The sequence below is a fragment of the Cryptomeria japonica genome, chromosome 2 (genome assembly GCF_030272615.1).
Source record: "Cryptomeria japonica chromosome 2, Sugi_1.0, whole genome shotgun sequence".
Classification (NCBI taxonomy): Eukaryota; Viridiplantae; Streptophyta; class Pinopsida; order Cupressales; family Cupressaceae; genus Cryptomeria; species Cryptomeria japonica.
The window spans coordinates 426370590-426391109 of NC_081406.1; the positions used below are offsets into that span (position 1 = coordinate 426370590).

Consider the following 20520-nt stretch of genomic DNA (forward strand, 5'->3'; position numbering starts at 1 on the left):
AAAAGTGTTGTCAAATAAAGGAATTAAAACAATTGTTAAGAAAGGGGGTATTGAAAGTTAGGGAAGGGAAATATATGGAGAGGAGAAAAAGATCAGGGTCAGCAGGTATTAAGAAATTAAAATGCCAAGCAAAAATAAGGGAAATAAGTAAGGAAAAAATACGACTAGTAAAAAGTCAATTATTTTGTAAAAAAATTAATAAAGTATTTGAGCCTAACCTTAACCCTGAAAAGAGCGAATGATTATAAAAACCCCTCAGAGGTTCATTTTTACACAACACACAGGCAAGAGTGTACAAGTGACAGCAGAAAGATCAAGAAAGCAAGCTCTGACGAAAACGCAGCCAAGGGGAAGTCATACAATACAGCAAGGGAGAATCCGTACGACGTACGGATTACAAGTATCAAAGCATCACGAGGCAGGTCGTACGAAGGCGGTAGTAAGTCGTACGACGATTTTGGCAAAGCACATAGGAGATCCGTACGGAGGTTAACATCTCAGGAGAAGCCGTACGATGGAGCCATACAGCCTGGGCAATTGCATCTTGGGGCAGAACCATACAGTGTGTCCGTACGGTGCACGAGCGCACACCAGCAAGAGCCATCGTACGAGAAGGAGGAATCGTACGGAGGAATTCCGTACACATCATGTACGGAACACCAACAACAACGGTTTAGTGACCGTACGGTTAAAGGAAGTACGAGAGAAACAAGAAGGAATACGTCGTACGGAACAGAAAGGATAACACGTACGGTAGACTTCCATACGGTATCAGAAGAAAGCTACAAGATAACACGTACAGTAGTCCATACATAGCAGGCTGCGCTAAAAGAGGCGTCTTGTACCATCCGTACAGAGTTGGAATCAACGTGCATAATCCGTACGGAGTTGGAATCAACGTGCATAAAAACGGCTGGAGGGTCAGGGAAAGGAAGTACACAAGCTCATCAAGACACTAGAGAAGTATCAGTTGGTCTAATGGTTCGTACCAATTGGCGAGCCACACTTTCAGACAGTTATAATAAAGGCAGAAAAACAGAGCAAAGTAGTTGTAGTGCAGCCATGACGGCCACAAAGCCAGCCAATAGCAGCAAGAAGGTCAGAATCAGGCCAAAGGTACAGAAGGATTTGGAGGGAATCACGGCAGAGAATGTAGCATTTGAGAGTATGACTAGCAACGAATGCCGTACCTGGTGGGAAGAAACCCCTCCGGACCATGTGATAAAGGATTCTCTCAGGAAGGCCCAGGTAGACCATGCTATCCAAATGCCCACATTCAGCATCAAGGATTTTGAGCCAGTACTGCGGACCATGGTGTCCAGATACAACCCGCAGGAACGAGCTTCCGTCATTCAGTTTCAGGGGTGCACGGTGCGAGTTTCCTTTAAACCAGAAGACTTCAGAAGGGTATTTGGTATACCCGAGAAGGGGGCATCCGCGGCCAAACCAACCAAAAAACTCACCAAGGAAACAAAGAAATGGTTGATGGATTTGGTATGCAGGGACGATCTCACAGAGGAACAGTGGAAGAGTGCCTAGTCTGACGACAGGGGGGTGAAGCGTGTTGTTTGGATGATAGGGTTAATGAACGGGATTAAGTGTGGGAAAGTGTACAACTAGGCGCAACTCCTGGCGGAAAGAATCCATGATTTTCTCAAACTGGAACACAAGACATTCTACATGTGCCATCAGCCTATTCCTGGACGCCATACGCCTGCAAGTACCACCAAAAATGTGGGGAACCTTTGAACCGCGCAAACGGGTGGAACCGAATAAACCTACCATGTACTACTATACCCACCTGGACACACTAGGTGACACTGCGCAGCCGGTCAAAAAGAGAAGAAAGTTGGACGCATCCATAGAGGTCGAAGATGCCAGCAGCGCAGAGGATTCGAAGGAGGAAGCAGAAGAGACTGAGGAGCAGGAAAGTGGTGATGAGGGGTTCCATATGGCACCACACACAACTGCAGAGGATGAAGGGGAAGCAGAGTCGCAGCAGCAGGAAAAGGAGGAAGAGAAGGTTCAACACAGAGGGTTACGGGCACAATGGAAGAGTACGAGGGTAAAGTTCACACCTCAGAAATTATCTTCGACACACTTGGTACTGCAAGAAGCACTTACAGTGGCCAGCCTTGTGGGGGACGTACAACCAGTAGGGGTGTTGTTCCGGAAAATCAACGAAGGGGAACCACCAGCACAGAAGCGAGTATCAAAAAACAAATCAGCTTGGTTGTACTTGTGGCAGAAGCCACGGAGGGTACCAGTACGGTAGACCAAACAGTGGCAGGGGAGGTCGTACCAAGAAAAGACACAATGGCTGAGCAGGGAATTGGTACGGCAAATCCAAGTTCTGGTATGGCAAACATTGGTACGGTACCAGCAGGTACTAGTCCAACATCAACGGGTATTGGTACGGTACCAACAGGTACTTGTACAACTTCAGCAGGTACTGGTACGGTTCTAGCAGGTACTGGTACAACTCCACCAGGTACTAGTACGGCCCCAACAGGTACCGACACACCGGGTGCTAATACAGTTCCAGCAGGGAAGGAGAAGGCAGGGAGTATATCGATGACTAGGGTTGGCCTGGAGGAGTTGGCTGCACTAGAGACACTCACGGATGAAGATATAGATGTCTCGCTAGATGGATGGCTGGGGCAGTTCGCACTCACTCCTCACCTTCCCCCCTCCCCCACACCGCACAGCATGGCCATTGGGGCACACCTAACACCGAACAGAACTATTACTATCACAGACCAGGACGTGGGGATGTTTGTTGACCGAGAGCATCAGGCCCCAAGAAGTGGCGGGCAGGACCAAAAGAGCAGCTATGATGGGGAAAGCGGACCAGAAGGATCACTGGCAGGGCTTCACCTCACTCCACCAGATCTAAGTGATCCAGCAGGCTCACTCCAGCGATTCCTTGGAGAGCTACAAGGGCTCTCCCATGTTGCACGGGGAATGGCACAGTTGACAGGCAGATGGAGGCCAGCAACTCTGTCGATGCTACGCAATTGTGTCACTTCATGACTTCAGGGTGTGCAGATGAGTTTGCACACCACTTCAAGCAGCAAGGGTGGTCGGACCGTAGTACGCCAGAGATGGTTTAGGAATGGACTCGCAGGTACCTGATGGGAGGCAGGGGCACTTTGGGCACCACCTTCCGCAGCATGGAGGGGCCTTCTGGGATGTGTACTTGCGGATGCAGTGGCACCAGATAGAGCAGGAGGCCCAGCGGCTGTATATAACAAAACTGGAGAAGGAAGGGGAGAAGCATGCACAGTTAGCTGCAGTAGAAAGGAACCTGCAGAATGAGTTAGAAATGAAGATGACTACCTGTTGACGTGTATTTTGTACACCATCATACACAGAATAAAATACCAATAGGCATCTTATCCTCTCTTGAGAAAATAGTCTCTAACTGCTGAAGATTCGCATAAAGGATCAGTTAGGTAGACTCCAAGGTTCTTTTAGTAGGGTCTCTACGTGTGGACAAGCTTCCAGCGGTATGATGTGATTTGCTGTTTCCTTCAAGCGGTCTTACGCATTCCGAAAGTTCAAGATTTTACTAAACTAAAGAAACTTTCAAAAATAACAAAAGAGCAGGGTTTGAAAGAGGTCTAATCTAATCTAACCCTAAGAGTGACTTCGTGTGAACAAGACTTGGCAAGATTCAACCAACTTCAATTTTGCCATAAGATAACAACTCAATTGAAATTAGTGCGATCTTCTAAGGTAATAAAATGATATTCAATGCATCAAAGATCATGGACGCTACCACGAAGGTACATATCCAAGATACAATAATGATTGAAGATTGAGGGACTCAAAGTATTCTCCAGTCGACCACGCAAGGCGTTCCTACAATCAGCAAGAAGCTAGTGGTTTGGATTACGAATCCTACTAAAAAATGAAGTCTCACACAATGTCCTTCAAATTAACACACTACTTTGATTGAGCATGATTCAAGTAAATTGAACAACCATGAAGATAACCAAGAAAGTTGCAACAAAACACCATAACTTCAATATTTTATTGATTTCCAAGTCATCATATACAACAATTGCTTGAATTCCTCTCTTCAAAACTCAATCTTGCTACAAAATAAAATTGCTTCTAACTCTAATTTCTCTAATCTCTATTCTCTCTTACATCAACTATCGACTATTACACTATTATCAAATGAAATGAAAAATGGGGGTATAAATAGCATCCCCAATTACAATGAAAGGTCCAGATTGAAAGTAGATCAATGGTCAAGATCATGACACCTAAACCCTAATTAGGGTTTGTTACAAATGGCCTCCTTTTTACTGAACAATATTAAATACATAGCCAAATATTAAATTTGGCACAAAAACCTAGGAGACATAAACCAATGACAAATAAGATGCCATGTCATCTATAACAACCTTTCATCTAGAACCTTATTCCCTTTCCAATGCTCTTTCTTAGCATATGCAATGAATCTTGAAACGATTCCTTCGATTTCTGCAATTGGAATCTCGGGAAGATTCTTCATACTCTCTTCCAAGTGGATAACTTGATCGAATGCATCTAGAAGAGCTGCGTCCCATGAAGCTTCAAGTTCCTTTGTTCTTTCAATCAGGAGCATGGTGGCAAACATCTGATCATATTGCTCATCTGTAACATTAGCGTCCTTGCAAAAGATGATCTTGATTCTATCCTCTAATTCCTGCATATCCACATCTGTCTCGACCTCGATCCTTCTGCCAAGAATGGTACGAAGTACCTCAAATACTCTGTCCTGGATCGGATTGATCACCTCCTCAACTTGGCCACATCTAGTACTGATGTCTTCAAAGAAAACACTCTTCATATGGAGTAAGGTTGACCAATGAAACAAACTGTGAGATTCTCCCTCCAAGATCCTCTCCTGCGCTAAAATCTTCCTTGAAGTATGTCTAATAACTTTCAAGATAGGAATGATAACATCCTTGGTATGGGCGAATGCAGCTACTGTTATCATCAAATTGTGGATCATCTCAAGAACCTGGATAGCTTGATGAATAATCTTCATCATCCTTGTTACAAACTCTATAGCCACTGTATGAGATCTATCCATCCAATTACTTGTACGTTGGACCGTGTTCCTGAATCTTTCTGCTTCATTGATTGATTGAAGTGGAAGTGCTTGTACTGGTGATCTAGCTGGATCCTGACGTCCCAAAGGTTCATTGATGTGACTGAAATATGTCCTCCATGCACCGACCTCTCTCTCAAGCTTTCTATTCTTCTCCATTTCTTCTCTAAGCTTGTCCTTCAATGCCTCAAATGAGTCGGTAGCATCATCTAGTGTCTGCTCTGCTGTGGATGGTCCTAACTCAAAAGTCTGTATATCATATTCTTCTGCTAGGATCTCACCTTCACATTTGTCTACTGTCGGTGTAGCTATCTGCAGTTTTCTGGATCCAGTCTCATCTCGAATCATCTTGGACATCTTGGTAGCCTTCTTCTTTTCTGTTACTTCATGTGAGCGTCCAACAAGGCTCTCTAAATCAATTGCATTGTCCTCGTCCTCTACTACGATCACCTTGGTTAATCTTTCCTTCAACCAATCTGGGATATTCGATCTTGTCTCTTGAACTTGTATTTCTTTATGCACTATTTCTTCTTCTCTGGGAGGAGATGTCATCGCATTGTCTTCTTTATCTTCATCTAACTCATAGTCCTGGAGAGATCCATCTGGTGACCCATGCTGTGTTTGTCCTTCTTCCTGCCTGTTATTTTGTACCATAGACTCCATGGATTCTTCCACTTGAATTGTTCTCTTCTCTGGTCTAGAAGAAGTACCGGATGATTGATCTCTGTTAGCCTCTTGTTTCTTCTTGGAAGATTCTCTCTTTCCAGGTCTCTCTTTCCTCTTCGAACCTCTTGAATGGAGATTGCCCTCACTGGCACATCGAAGGTCTCCTTCACCTAAATTTCTAGGATTAGGATTGCCTTCACTCACACTAGCTCCACCTTCGGCAGGTTTCTCTTCCAAAGTGAAAGACATAGCTATGCCTTGTTCTCTCAACTTCTGATGCTGAATGTCAACCCATCTGCGAGTACAAGACAAGACTGGTGCCATCAAAGTATCTAAATCCACGACCTCGGGCTCATTCCAATCTAACCTTATCGTTTTGCTTTCTCGATCATAGGATGACTAGATATGTCTGCCACTGTCCTGAGCTTGGTCGGCCACTCTGTAAATCCTGCATTTCCTGATGAAATCCAAAGGCAATCTAGAATGCATTTTCCGTTTTACTTCAAGATCATCTAAGAGATTCATCATAAAATCTTCTATTTGGTACTCATGCCTAAACCTTCTGCCGACCGTCTCCTCTAAATGTCCATGTGGATCAAAGCTTTCTCTCAAAGCAAAAGATGAAAAAGAATACAAGGCTAACTCCTTCTCTGCGTCATCCATAGCTAAAGCATTAGGACATACCTCAACTGAATTACCCAAAATGATAGGTACTGGAACTCCATTCTGATGTCTGTGTCTGAATGCCTTCACATATGCTGCCAACTGTCTTGTTACTTCAAGTAACACAATTCTGTCTGTCGGATATCTTGGCAACATGTATGGTGGTAAAGGACATCCACGCACTCTAATATAAGTGAACTTCGGAAACTGAATGAACCAAGCACCGTACCTCTTTATGAATTCCTGTGCATCCTGAGATAATCTGTTGTGAATCCCACCTTGCAACGTCCTTGTGATGTTCATCGTGAAGGTATCATTAACCAACCTATAGTTGCTCCCTGGCGGATGATGCAAGTAGGCATAGGAATCACAAGCTCTGACCTCGCCGGGTCCTCTTCCAATCACTCCTCTGTGAGGTAGTCCTGCGTATTCAACACTCCTGATCAAGGCATAGATGACATATGAACTCATGTGGAAGGACTTAGTAGCCTTGAGTCTCCTCAACTGTACGTCTAAGCAATGGCTAATTATCCTAGCCCAATGTATGGTACCTTTCCCTTGAACAATCACCTGGATGAAGTAGAACATCCACTTCTCAAAATAGAAGGCGTGAGGGGCTCCTGTAACTCGGTTGAGCATGGTAATCAAATCTCTGTACTCCTCCTGGAAATCAATCCTGTGCGGTGTGTTCGGGACCTTGCTCAGACGGGGACGGCTCTTGAGTAACCAGTTCTTATTGATAATGCTTAGACAAGCATCTGGATCATCTTCGTACATTGATCTGGCTCCTTCTATGCTCTTGTATATCATGTCCTTGTGCTCTGGAAGATGGAAAGCTTCACTTATAGCTTCCTCTGAAAGGTACGCCAAAGTGTTTCCCTCTTTGGACACGATCGTTCTGGATTGTGGATCATAGTGACGAGCACACTCGATCATCAACTCATGGCACTCAATAGCTGGAGGAAAGCCGGCCGCCTTAATGATGCCACTCTCGATTATTCTCTGGGCGACAGGTGATGGCTTGCCAATGTAAGGGACCTCTCGGAACCTCTTCGTGCTAAAGTTACCCAAGTTTGTATCTCCAATGTTGCTCCACTTCGACACGATCTTGATCTCCACTTCTTCGGTCTTCTGATCTTCTTTCATGAGAGCTGAACGACTGGTGGATGCTCCCGCCTTCGGGGTTGCCATACCTACACAACATTTCATAATGAGAAGCTAGATTTTGCAATAAATAACATAGATTAGAGGGTAAATTTCAGGAAACTTCATGATAAGTCTTTGAGTTATCATTTCCTAAAATAAAACGATTGAGCTAGGAATTCAAAATTCAAAATTTAAAATATGACGATCAACAAATAAAACAATAAAACCAAATCGCCATACCTCAAATCGAGAGCTAACTCTAGAGTGCAAAATAAAAAGGATTCGCCTAGGCAAAATTGACGTTAGATAGTCTCAACGTAATCTCTTCTTCAAAATATCAATTTCGCCACTTTTTGATATGTCCTTGATGTGACCTTCAAAGCAACGTTCCTCCTATTAACTTCGCCACCTTTCAAGTTTTTGACGTGATCTCCAATGGATTTGACAAGTTCGCACAAATGGAAACCTCAAGTTCACACCACCTTGCTTGGAATGAAATTCGCTCCACCTTGGATATCAATTTGCACTTCTTCCTTTGATCGCATATGAGATGAAAATGATAATGTGAAAATGAAGATTTTCACCCTCCTTTTATAGCGCTCACCTCACCATTCACCCCAAGGCCGACTTGGTAAATAATAAGGCAATTTAAACGATTTTTAAATAAATACAAGGGCCGACCTCTAAAATACCAAGCGCTATATTTAATTTTTTATTAATTAAATAATTAATTATTAAATGCCTTTGTTATTATTTAATAAATTCGATTTTACTCACAAGGCAAAATAATTAATTAATACTAAGCGCAATATTTTAAATGCCATTTAATTGAATTTTCAAAACATATCGAATTTTAGCATTTAAAGTAAATTTAAAAAAAATTTGTTTTGGGCGCCAAAATTTGAAAATGAAATATACATACCTCATCGCCCTGGTCCCTGACTGAGGGACAGGAGCGATCCATCAATTTGGTCTTGATCTTTGCATTTTTGACGTCCAAAGTCTTCATCTCCACGTTCAAATCGACATTTTAGCTGGGTCCTTCGAGTTTGATTGACTTGTTTGTGCGAAGGAATGTCTTTAAATGTGATATCGCCCTGGTCCCTTGGAGAGGGACAGGAGCGATCCTTGTCTTCTAGCTTGAAATTCATCGTTTTTGATCCTAATTCTTCGTTCATTGCCTTCCAAATGGCGTTTTAGACCCTTTGCAACTTGTTTTGTTATGATCTTCGAAGGATAATAGGTGTTTTGGCAAATATCGCCCTGGTCCCTTGGAGAGGGACAGGAGCGATCCTCATAATTTCTCCTTGACCTTTGTAAATTCGAGCCTCAATCATCTTTGTGAAGGACAAATAATGCTATTCTTTCATTCCATGCTCATTTCGCTTGAATTCCACAAGACATTTAAACGTTGGAAGGATCATCGCCCTTGTCCCTTGGAGAGGGACAGGAGCGATCTTGAAGCTCTAGCTAAAACGCATCATCCTTCAACCTTGGTTCCTTGTTCATTGCCCTTTAAAGGACGTCCTTGATCTTGCGTGAACCTGCCTTGACATGCATTTGAAGAAAAATGAAGGATCCTATGCAAATCGCTCTGGTCCCTCCCTGAGGGACAGGAGCGATATAGCCTCTTTGTTCAATTTGATGATCATTTAACGTTTAACCCTTTTGCATATCACCTTGTTATGATGCCTTAGACCTTGTGTGATCCACAAAAACCTTGACCTCACGTGATTTTTGAAGGAATTAGCAAATGCATTCAATATCGCTCTGGTCCCTTCCTGAGGGACAGGAGCGAACTTCAAGTCTTTGGGTTCATGCTTGCGTTCTCCAACTTGCAATTGTCTTCCTTGGGTAAAGCGTGATCCCTTGATCTTCCTTAATCACTTGATGCTTGTTTAACTTTCGAAATCTATGCCTTTATGCAAATTTTGCTCTGGTCCCTTCCTGAGGGACAGGAGCAAACTAGGGTATTTTGTACAAATCTTTCAATGTTGACGACCCTTGATGCTTTGTGCTTGATGGAGATACCTTAAGACGTCCTTGCCACCTTGTTCTCCGCCTTGGAGTGCCCTGAACTTGGAGGAACGGCAATATAACCATTATATCGCCCTGGTCCCTTGGAGAGGGACAGGAGCGATCCTGGCCTTGTAGGCTCCACATCACATTGCTAACCTCTAAAATTATCTTCAACGGATTCGTAACATTCCATTCCATTCATCCATGCCTTGGGATCCATTCAAATTGAGCAAGAAAATCATCTAAAGTAAAAATCGCTCTGGTCCCTCCCTGAGGGACAGGAGCGAACTAGGCATTTGAGGTCCCTTGTTGGCATTTGGCAATCTTCAATTTATCTTCAATGAGTTCATTTCACCTCCTTCCTTGCCTTCAAACATAAACTTGACTTGATCTTTGCCTGAATCTTGCCCTATGAAGAATTTCGCTCTGGTCCCTTGGAGAGGGACGAGAGCTACAATGTACTTCGCCCTGGTCCCTGACTAAGGGACAGGAGCGATTTTGGCATTTTGGACCATTTTTCTTCATGTTTGCTCTTCAAGTTATATTCATTCGATAAAACATATCCCCTTGGACATCTTCAAATCGTCAAGTCGTTGAAATCCTGCAAGGACAAAGCAATATTTGATTTGTAGCTCCGGTCCTTCACTGAGGGACAGGAGCGATTTTGCTCCTACAAGCCAAAATATCATGATTTTGCACATTTAGTCTCTTCGCAAGGCGAAAACAAATCATTCCCCATGCCCGGGATCAAAATCAAAAAAAACTCAAAATTTGGTCAAAAATTACTCAATTGGAAAAAATCACATTTCATCATCAACACTTAGACAAATTTAAGCTCTGCACTCAAAATTCCAATTGAAAATAGATCATTTTGGCGAAATCATTGCATTCAAAATTTGCATTCTTACAAAAGAAGCTCAAAAGCTCTCAAAATTGACTGGATTCTGGCCTAAAAAGATGGCAATTAAAACCCTAAGGCTTGACCCTAAATCCAGACAATTGACTGACTAACAAAACCCTAAAAGCGAAGCGAAAAGCGAGCGAAAAACGAGCAAAAAGAGGGGGTCCCCATTTGCAATGGGGCGATGTGTGAAATGGTCACAACATCTGGCGACACCACTAAGAAATGTTGAAAAACATTTGGGAATCAATCTTTCTAAAAGAAAACTCAGAAAACCTCCTCAACAAAACCAGGAGTTAAGAAACACTTACAAGAAGAGACCATCATATCGAGACAAAGTATCAAGTCCACAGTTACCCATGTGTGTGCAAATGCGTTAATTCCCCTCAACAAGACAATCATGATCTTCAGGTTCCCCTGTGATAAGCTACGTAGTTCGTCTAAACTCCAAAAGCATCCTGGATAGAGCCTCGCTGCCAGTCAGACGTCTATAGTCCCGACGAGGTTATCGCCGCAAGCTCACGAACATTGCTCCATTGCCAGCCAGGCGTCTATAGCCCCGATGGAGTTACTCGTAAATTCCCTTTAGCCAATTCGATATTTCTTTTTAGCTCATCTTTTTCTTTTGATTTTTTTTTTATTTTTCATTTCTTTTGATATTGCTTTTCAGTTCCGTCAATTCTTTGGCTCGTGAGTAGTGAAACTCACTAGGGTTTGAGGATTGCGGTGGCGCTGAAGTTAGACTTTAGATTTTTCACTGATCACAGCTTCGCCTGGAAACCATAATGACTCGAAGATTATAAGTGTGTGAAAATATAATAACTGGAGGACAAAATACGTGAGTTCAATAAGCTAATCTACTTCAATGCAAATACGTCCCGACTCAAGACTTTATTAAAAGAAACTCCCCTTGCAATTCCAAAAGACCTCATGATTTTCCAAATGCAACCAACAACCTAGTGGGAAGTCAGAGCGTTACATGACAAAATCACCCAATGTCAAATGGATACCCCTTAGGACAAAACAACCAACCTAAAACAAAACACCTAAACTAAAAACGAAAACAAAAGGCAAACCAAAGCGAAACGAAAAACAAACAAACGGAAAACAACGAAAGCAAACTAAACTAACTATGTACAAGGGAAGGCCTTGGGCATTTCAGGACTGGAAATAATGTTTGAGATACCTCCCATTGACAGGCAACGGGATGTCTTCTCCAGTTAAAGTCTGCAACCTAAATGCGTTTTCTCCCAATATCACTGAAATTTGATAAGGGCCTTTCCAAAGCTTATCAAACTTATCATGTTCCCCTCTTTTCTCATGTGCTTTGTCCCAATACAGGACGAGATCTGAAATTCGGAATGCCTTAACTCTTGCTTGTCGATCAAACCATCTCTTCACCACTCCTTGGTGTTTCGCAAAGTTCTCTAATGCTTGATCTCTTTTTTCTTCCAGGTTCATTAATTGCGTCAATCGGGCTTGCACTGCATCAGTATCTTCCATATACTCCTGAATAAATCTTAAAGTCGGGATCCTGAATTGCATGGGGAAGACTGGGTCTTGGCCATAAACCAGAAAATAAGGCGAAATGCCTAATGCGTTCTTTGTTCTGATTCTATCTGCCCATAAGGCGAATCTTAACTGGGTGTGCCATTCTCTCGGACTTCTCTCTAGCAATTTCTTAATAACACTGAGCAAATTCTTATTGGTGGATTCTGCTAACCCATTACCCTGAGGATAATAATTTGATGAGAACTTGAGGGTTATTCCATATTCAAAAGCCCAATTTGAGAATCTCAATGATGTGAATGCCAATCCATTGTCGCAAACCAACGCATAGGGACATCCAAACCTTGTGACTATATTTTCCTCCAGAAATTTGATTACAACTTCAGTAGTGCAAACTTTAAGTGCTTGTGCTTCTGACCATCTGGTACAATAATCTGTAGCTGTAATGATGTACTTGTGTTGTGCTGAGGACGCGGGGTTAATGACACCAATAAAATCCATTCCCCATTTAGCAAATGGTCTGGCCTCAATCACTGGATTTAGTGGCATGGCAGGATTCCTTTCTCTAAAAGCTGCGACTTGACATGTATGGCAAGTCCTGATATGATTAAATGTATCTTTGAAAAGCGTAGGCCAGTAATATCCTGCTCTTAGGATCTGGTGAGCTGTAGCGAGGTTGGCTCCATGTCCAGTTCCAAACTTGGAATGGAAATGTTCAATTATCTGCTTTGCTTCATCTTTGCCAACACACCTCAAATATACTTCTTCATGATTTTTACGATATAAAACAGATCCTTGAAGCATGTAGTGTTGACACTTTAATCTTAATGCTCTCTTCTGTGTGGGTGTCATATGAGCAGGACATCTGTGATTAAGCAAGTATGTCACAATATCTTTGTACCATTCATCAGGGGTGACATCCTCTAGTTCATAAACTTGCTGGACTAATCCTGGTCCATCAATTGCCAATGTCTGCGCCAAAGCTTGTCCTCGAACAAGTTTCATGGGCTGGATTTCAATATCAAATTCTTGGATAATGGCGACCCACTTTCCTCTTCTTTCTCCTAGTTCATTCTGCATGAGAAGAGTCTTGACTGCTGCATCAGGTACTATTGCATAAATCTTGGCCCTTAGTAGGTAATGTCTGAATTTCTTAACGGCCTTTACTAATGCGTATGCTTGCTTTTCAATGTTAGGGTATCTAAGTTCTGCATCTTTCAGCGGGGTGCTCATGAATGCAATCGGATTCTCATCCCTTTCTTCACTTCTCTGGGTCAGAATAGCGGCACAAATGTAGTTAGAAGCGAAGGAATATAAATAGAAGGGCTTGAGATAATCTGGACTGATCAATACTGGTGCTTCTGTGATTGCGGTCTTTATTTCCTCAAACGCCCTTTTGGCTTGTGGAGTCCATTCAATCTTTGCGTCCTTCTTTAACATTTCATTCAAAGGTCTGACGATCTCGGCAAATCCGGTGATGAACTTTCGGACGAAGTTGATCTTGCCGAAAAATGACTTGAGTTCTTTCTTGCTAGCCGGCAAATTGATAGTGGATATGGCCTTCACTCTTTCAGGATCAATGGAGATTCCCTTTTCTAAAATGACATGTCCTAAAAGCTTTCCTTCTGTGACCCCAAATATGCATTTCTTCGGATTGAGGGAGACACCGTATCTCCTGCACCTTTGGAAGACTCTTCTTAAGTCGTCCACATGATCTTCTCTCTGCCTAGAGAAAACTGTGATGTCATCCATATATATGATAATGCATTTACCAATTAAATCTCTGAAAGTGATATCCATAGCTCTCTGGAATGTGGCCCCGGCGTTTATAAGTCCAAAAGGCATCCTCTTGTAAGCAAACGTCCCCCATTTGGTGGTGAAAGCAGTCTTTAGTCGATCTTCAGGTTCGACTAGAACTTGGTTCTATCCCGAATATCCATCTAGAAAGGACATCATCTGCGATCCATTGACAATCTGCAACACCTCATCTAATGATGGTAATGGATAATTATCTTTCTCTGATGCTCGGTTGAGATTTCTGAAATCAACACACAATCTGATTTCTCCACTTTTCTTTCTAACAGGTACCAGGTTGGCGACCCACGTCGAATGTCTTACTGGGAAGATGATCTTGGCTGTGAGTAACTTCTTCACTTCTTGGTATATCAGTGGTTCCAATAGAGGATTAACTGGTCTTTGTCTTTGCCTGAATGGCTTGCTTCCTGGCTTCAACGGGATCGTGTGAGTGATAATTGCAGTGTCGTAGGTCTTAAGATCTTCATACCTCCACGCGATGATATCTGGGAAGTCCCTCATATTTTTCAGGATTCCATCTCTTTCAGTCGTTGTGCAGGACTTTCCAATGAATACGTTCTTGGTTTGTATTTCATCACCTAAATTGATTGTGTCGCACATGTTTCCTTCTGAACTGTGGTTTTTCTTTTCTTTCAACTTGTCAGGATCAAAAATCCTCTCCAATTCTACCATTCCTTTTGGAATAGTATTTGTCTTTAAATTTAGGACACCTTCAGCATCGAATTCTGCTTCACCTACTTCATCTTCATCAATGATCTGGGCTAGGAAGACATCTGTGTTGGTTAAGAACTCCAAGATGTGCTTGTCGTCCTCGAAAACCTGAAAATTGGTAATGTTATCTGGGACCGAGGGAACTAATGTTAACTCAACTGTGAATTTCTTCAATCCTTCCATTGCTAATGGTATCAAAGAACTGGCGGCCTGTGCAAGTGAATTGGCCACTTGATTCTGGTGTCTATATATAGAATGGATATTGAAAGCCTCAAAACTTTCAATGAGATCCCAGACTCGATTTCTGTACTTGGTTAATCTTTTGTCATGGCAAACATACTGCTTCCTGATTTGCCTTACGGCAATTTCTGAGTCTCCATATACTTGCAGTACTTTCGCCCCCTTTTGGATGGCTAATAATAATCCATGAATCAAGGATTCATATTCAACTACGTTGTTGGTACAAGGAAATTGTAATCTGTGAGCGGCAAGATAAGTTTCTCCCGTTGGGCTAATCAATTCATAACCAGCTCCAGATCCTTGTTTGGACTTGGACCCATCGAACCTTAATGTCCATATTGCATTCCCTTGATTTTCTGTCTCTGGACCTTTCTGACTTTCAGATGATGTATCGGATAAGACTTCGTCTTCCATGGAACTCTCGGTTTCTGTAGAGCTTTCATTCTCTGAATCTTGAATTTCTTCGAGAATTAGTGTTTGCGGGGCTCTTTTGTATACTTGCTCCAATGCGGTCTGGCATAAAGCACAAGATAATTCTGAGTGGACGGCATTGTGAATTCTACACCAATTTGGAAGAAGCAAATCTCGGACGGACTGTGCATAACCGGTGAACAATATAACTTGTCGGTGAACCAAATATCGGTGACTGTGCATAAGTAACTGAACTTGCCAGTGAACATAATCAAAGATCTCCAGAAGGATAAGTGTTAATAAGTGTTGACATCAATGACAAAACCAATGCAACATATCCATAATACCAACAATCTCCCCCTTTGGCATTGATGGCAACACAAGATGGAAAAACTATCTAAGTGCCAAAGCAAAAATGCCAATAGACCAAAAACCAACAATCTCCAAAATAGATCAATACCAGAAATCAAAATACAAATGCAGAGAGTAACAATCTCTCCCCCAATGAATAATTTCTCCCCAAAGGATAGTGTGTTTAATGTTTTTCCATAGATATCTCTCCCCCTTTGACATCAAATGCCAAAGCAATACAAATACCAGATAAAATCAGTTCATAGAACCAAAATACCAACTTAACCAACTGCTCCCCTTGAGAAGTAGCTCTCATCCATCAAAGCCGGAAAAAAGTTTCTCTGTAAATTCTATCGTTTTGATGCCAAGCATCAATTGTCTAAGTCTCTACTGGTGAGGGTATGACCCCAAGCTGCTCTCTGAGATACTCAAAAGTTTCCTTAGGCAAAGGCTTAGTAAAGATGTCTGCAATCTGCTCTTTAGTATTTGCATAAACCAATCTCACTTCTTTTGCTTCAACATTCTCTTTCAGAAATATTTGATAGAAACATGTTTAGTTTTAGAGTGAAATACCGGATTCTTAGATATATCAATTCCTGCCATATTATCACAATAGATGATTATAGGTTCTTTGCATTTTACTTTTATGTCCTTCAACATTTGCTTAATCCATAATACCAACATGGAGTTGGTGACGTTGGCCAACCGTCGGGTCTATATATTGTTCGGATGGAACCTCGGCAAGGGAGATTATGTATGGATATATTCTGGATAATTCAATAAAGATATAACTCTTCCGGTCTAGTTGTTTATCATTATTACTTATGCTGTGATATTTGAATGTTTTGTTACATGAATAACTAGTAGGTGTGGAAAACATTGTGTTATTTGTGAGTGTTACCAACCTTACATTAAGGACTAAACAACCATTAAGAGTTGGTTATCGTACCAACATCATAAGTCTAATTTCAAGTCACACAACTTGAGTTCTAGCTGCCACACATCATTACCAGTATTCTTGTACCACCCTACCACATTTATTGCACATTGTACCGGTCATATTTTTTGATCCACATGTTTGCAACAGTCAATACAGAAGCTGTACTATCAGTTTGGGAGGACGATTTACATTTCTTCATCCATATTTCAGGCACTAGCATTGGAGAAGGCCCTACACAATTCCATTTGGTTGTTTGAAGGTCTGTAGCAATCAAACAATCTTCATTTTTCTGCTGTACAAGGTCATACAAGTCTAAAAATTGCATTACATCAGCAACTATATCATCCAATCATACCATTCAAAAGAGGCCGATTTGTGAGTAAAATTTATCATTTTCACATCTGTAATTTGTCACAAAACATATTTCTGCCTAGCCATAATTCCCAGCAGTTGCATATCAATAAAATCATACTTGTGAGGGTTTCTATATTCATATTGGGTTCATATCTGAGTATTGGTGTCAACTAAGGTTTATACCAATAGCCATAATTTATAATAATTGGTGTAAATATAGGGCAAACAGAAATTGTTGAAAACTTGAAACTTGAATCCAAATGAAGATAAAAATATGAGAAAGCATTTTAATTTTTAAACAACTTTGAGCAACAAACTGCTCCAGAACATTGCCTTTGAAATATTGTGATTTACAGCATGCTTGTTTGCCAAAACTAAAGCGTGTAAACAAAAATATTATTAGAAGTATTGCTGAGCATTCGAGCACTATATATCAAAAATAGTGTTAAGCCAGTTATACCAAAATTAATAGTTCTTGTTTTCAATCTAATCATGGCTTTTGAATAGTGTAGAATAAATATTCCACTATTGAACATATTTCACTATAAAAGATCATCTTGCATTTTCAAAACACAACAATATAACAGAAACAAATTGAAAGATCACTTTAAAATATAGCATCCCAAACTCCTCAAGATGCAAAAGCACAATAAATTGCATGACAGCATAGAATCAAGTTTGAGCACAAAATTATAACAAAAGTATTATTTTATACAAACATATATCTTTATAAGATAGTGAATGAAATATGCTGATTTAAAAGTACTAGGTTTGATATATTGCTATGCAAGAAGAAGAACTAATCAAGGATGAGATAGAACATACGGAAATGATCCATGATGATTTCCTTCATTTTCACTATTTTGGGATTTGGGGCTCCATGTCTTACACTTTGTTGCATGAAGGCCTTCACTTGCCATAACGTTTCATTTCTTCCAATAAATCTTGCAAATGATCTATCTTACCAGAAAATTACAAAATGTCATATTTTCAGAAAAAAAAAATATATATTTCACCTTAATTAATAAAAATTAAAAAGCAAAGTATGCAACTATGAAGAAACTTCAAATATAAATGCTTGAAGAATGTGTTGAATGGATTTAACCAAGAAGCGATTGAACTATATGCAAGATCATGTGTGGCATGGATTAAAACGAGGAAAAACCATCATCTCACTTCAAAACATAAAAGGTCGGACAACTGATATGACCACAGCAATGCATGAATGCTACATGTCAACATGTTGTCACTATTTACTACAGAAATCGATACTTATAGCTTACTCTACTATTAAATATACCCCTTTCCACCTCTATGAGACAATTCATACCTAACAGTAACAATTTAATAAAAATTTCAATAGTAATTACAGCCATCAACGATCATAATATGTAAGTCATACCTTCCATTTACAAGAGTATATAATTGAAAGAATTCCCACAAGCAACTTTGCTTATTCATTTTTATCGTTTTAATTCACATCTTTCTATATGACACACAACAGAATATAAACTATTCTTTAAATCAACAAGGAACCTCCCTTTGACTTGGAATTAAAATATTTTTCAAGTATAGAATACAAAGAAATTGAATTTAAGACCTAAGTTTTTGTTTCCCAATCTAAAGCACAAAGTATTTTCAAAACATCTACTCTAGATAAGAACTTTTTATACATACCTATCAATTGTCAAAAATAAACTAGTACAACTAAAAGATGTTTATATCTTTCGATTAAACGCAAAGATTGAAAATTATTAATTGAACAAAGTTATATTTGGTGATCAAACACGAGGATGTAAACACAGATTATAAAACAAGAACAAACAATTATGTACAAACCCACAATAGTTCTTCCAATATCTTTAACAATACAAAACTTGCTAAAGTTATTTAAAACATAGAACTCAGAATATAAACAGTTGAAGGGATAATAATTTTGTGAAGAGTTCAGCAATATGTAAACTTGAAAATAGTCTATTTTCAGAAAATCAACAGGTCAAGTAATCTTGGTAGTATGTTACAACAGATACCATACTCAACCAGTGAGTATATAAACGTATGTACTAAAGAAGGAGTCTCTTACTGCTCTCTTCCTATCATAAATGCTTGTAAACTTTTATGACACTTTTATTTTCAATATAGTATAGGCCTCTGGCCTTTTGCCCTAAAAAAAATACCATTAATCAACCAAGTGCAAAAAGGCACTTGTTTATAGTGTTTACAAGGAATTGCATGAAAATGAATGAAAGAATTCAACTATGATTTATATCATAGGGATAACTTTTTATGAATAGATTTGCCACAAAAATAGGAATCTCTCCTATAAAAAATTACTAGCCACTAAAAATAAATCTAAAACAGGCAATGTATCAACTAAACTGATTATTGAGATAATTAAAAAACTAATAACATATTACCTAAAATTTATAACATTCACATGAAAAGAAATCTCAGAATAGATTTCCCACAAAAATAGGAATCTCTCTATTCCTCAAAATAGCCAACTAGACTAAAAGTATGGATAGCTAAAAATAGCTACCTTTCATCTCCAATGGACTTTCCCAGTGCTGAAATCTTCTACAGTCTCTGCAGGGGTTTATCCACCATAACTTCCCTATTGCTAACACTAAACCCAATTGCACAGTTGAGTTTGAAGAATAAACTCAACTTTCAAAATCAATTTTTTGAAGTCTTCTAATTTTTTTAAGCCTTCTGGAAGTAAACTATAATTTTGTCCACTTGCTAGTCCTTACCAAAAGTTCCCCTTATTAGTTGTTGGAATTCACCTTGAACCTTGTCTAAGTTTCAGAAAACTCTCAATTCATCAAAGATCTTTCAAGCTCACACCAAATATAGCAGGCTGGTTGGTGTGAGCTTGAAAGATCTTGATCTTCAGGAGTCCAGCAGTTCCAGTGAGGAGTTCGCAGATGATTAGAGGCCTCCATTAGCTACATTTTGAGTTTTGTCATTTTGTCTTTGACTCTAGTCTCTTTTGTAATGCTATTGCTATTAGTATTTGTATTTGGCTACTCATTGTAATGATGAATCATGTAATCATCTTTATTATAATAGACTTTGCAATGGCATCAGATATTCATATTTTCCTTTTCGATATAATAGAAATCTCCAATTTGACAATTTCATTTGTCAAATTTAATTTAGTAATTAGCAATTAGCATTGAAGAAATCTTGGTATTTAGATTTAGTATTTTTAATTTCCTATAGTTTCATTTGAAATGTAATTCTTATACTATCATACATCTTTTCAAAACTAGTTTTTCAAGTACTATATGTATAACTATATCAGCACCACCACCCCGCCACCCCCACGCCGCCATCCCCCTGTCGTCCTGTTGTGACCATTTCACACATCGCCCCATTGCAAATGGGGACCCTTGCTTTTTTGCTTTTTAGGGTTTGTTTTCTAGGTCTTTTAGGGTTTTGTCTGTTAGCCTTTGCGTTTTGAGGGTCACCTAGGGGATCACATGGATAGCAAGTCCGGCTTGAGTGATGTCCTGATCCTGAAATTTTGGCTAAGTCTGAAAGTCCTGATCCTGAAATTTGGCTAAGTCTGGAATGTCTTGATCCTGAAATTTGACTAAGTCTGGAAACTGAAAAACCTCAAAAAACTAGATTTTGCAATATGACTCCTGGAGGTCTGAAACCACTCTCAAACATCCTGAAAGT

At 40.1% G+C, this 20520-nt stretch overlaps 1 protein-coding gene across 1 annotated transcript in view; it reads right to left on the bottom strand.

The window, feature by feature from the left end:
* Positions 1 to 20520, bottom strand: part of LOC131061966 (DEAD-box ATP-dependent RNA helicase FANCM) — a 116530-nt gene that overhangs the window by 42892 nt on the left and 53118 nt on the right. The window contains exon 13 of the mRNA XM_057995800.2: positions 17659 to 17789. Coding sequence (XP_057851783.1) covers positions 17659 to 17789 — 131 coding nt within the window. The remainder of the gene's footprint in view (positions 1 to 17658; positions 17790 to 20520) is intronic.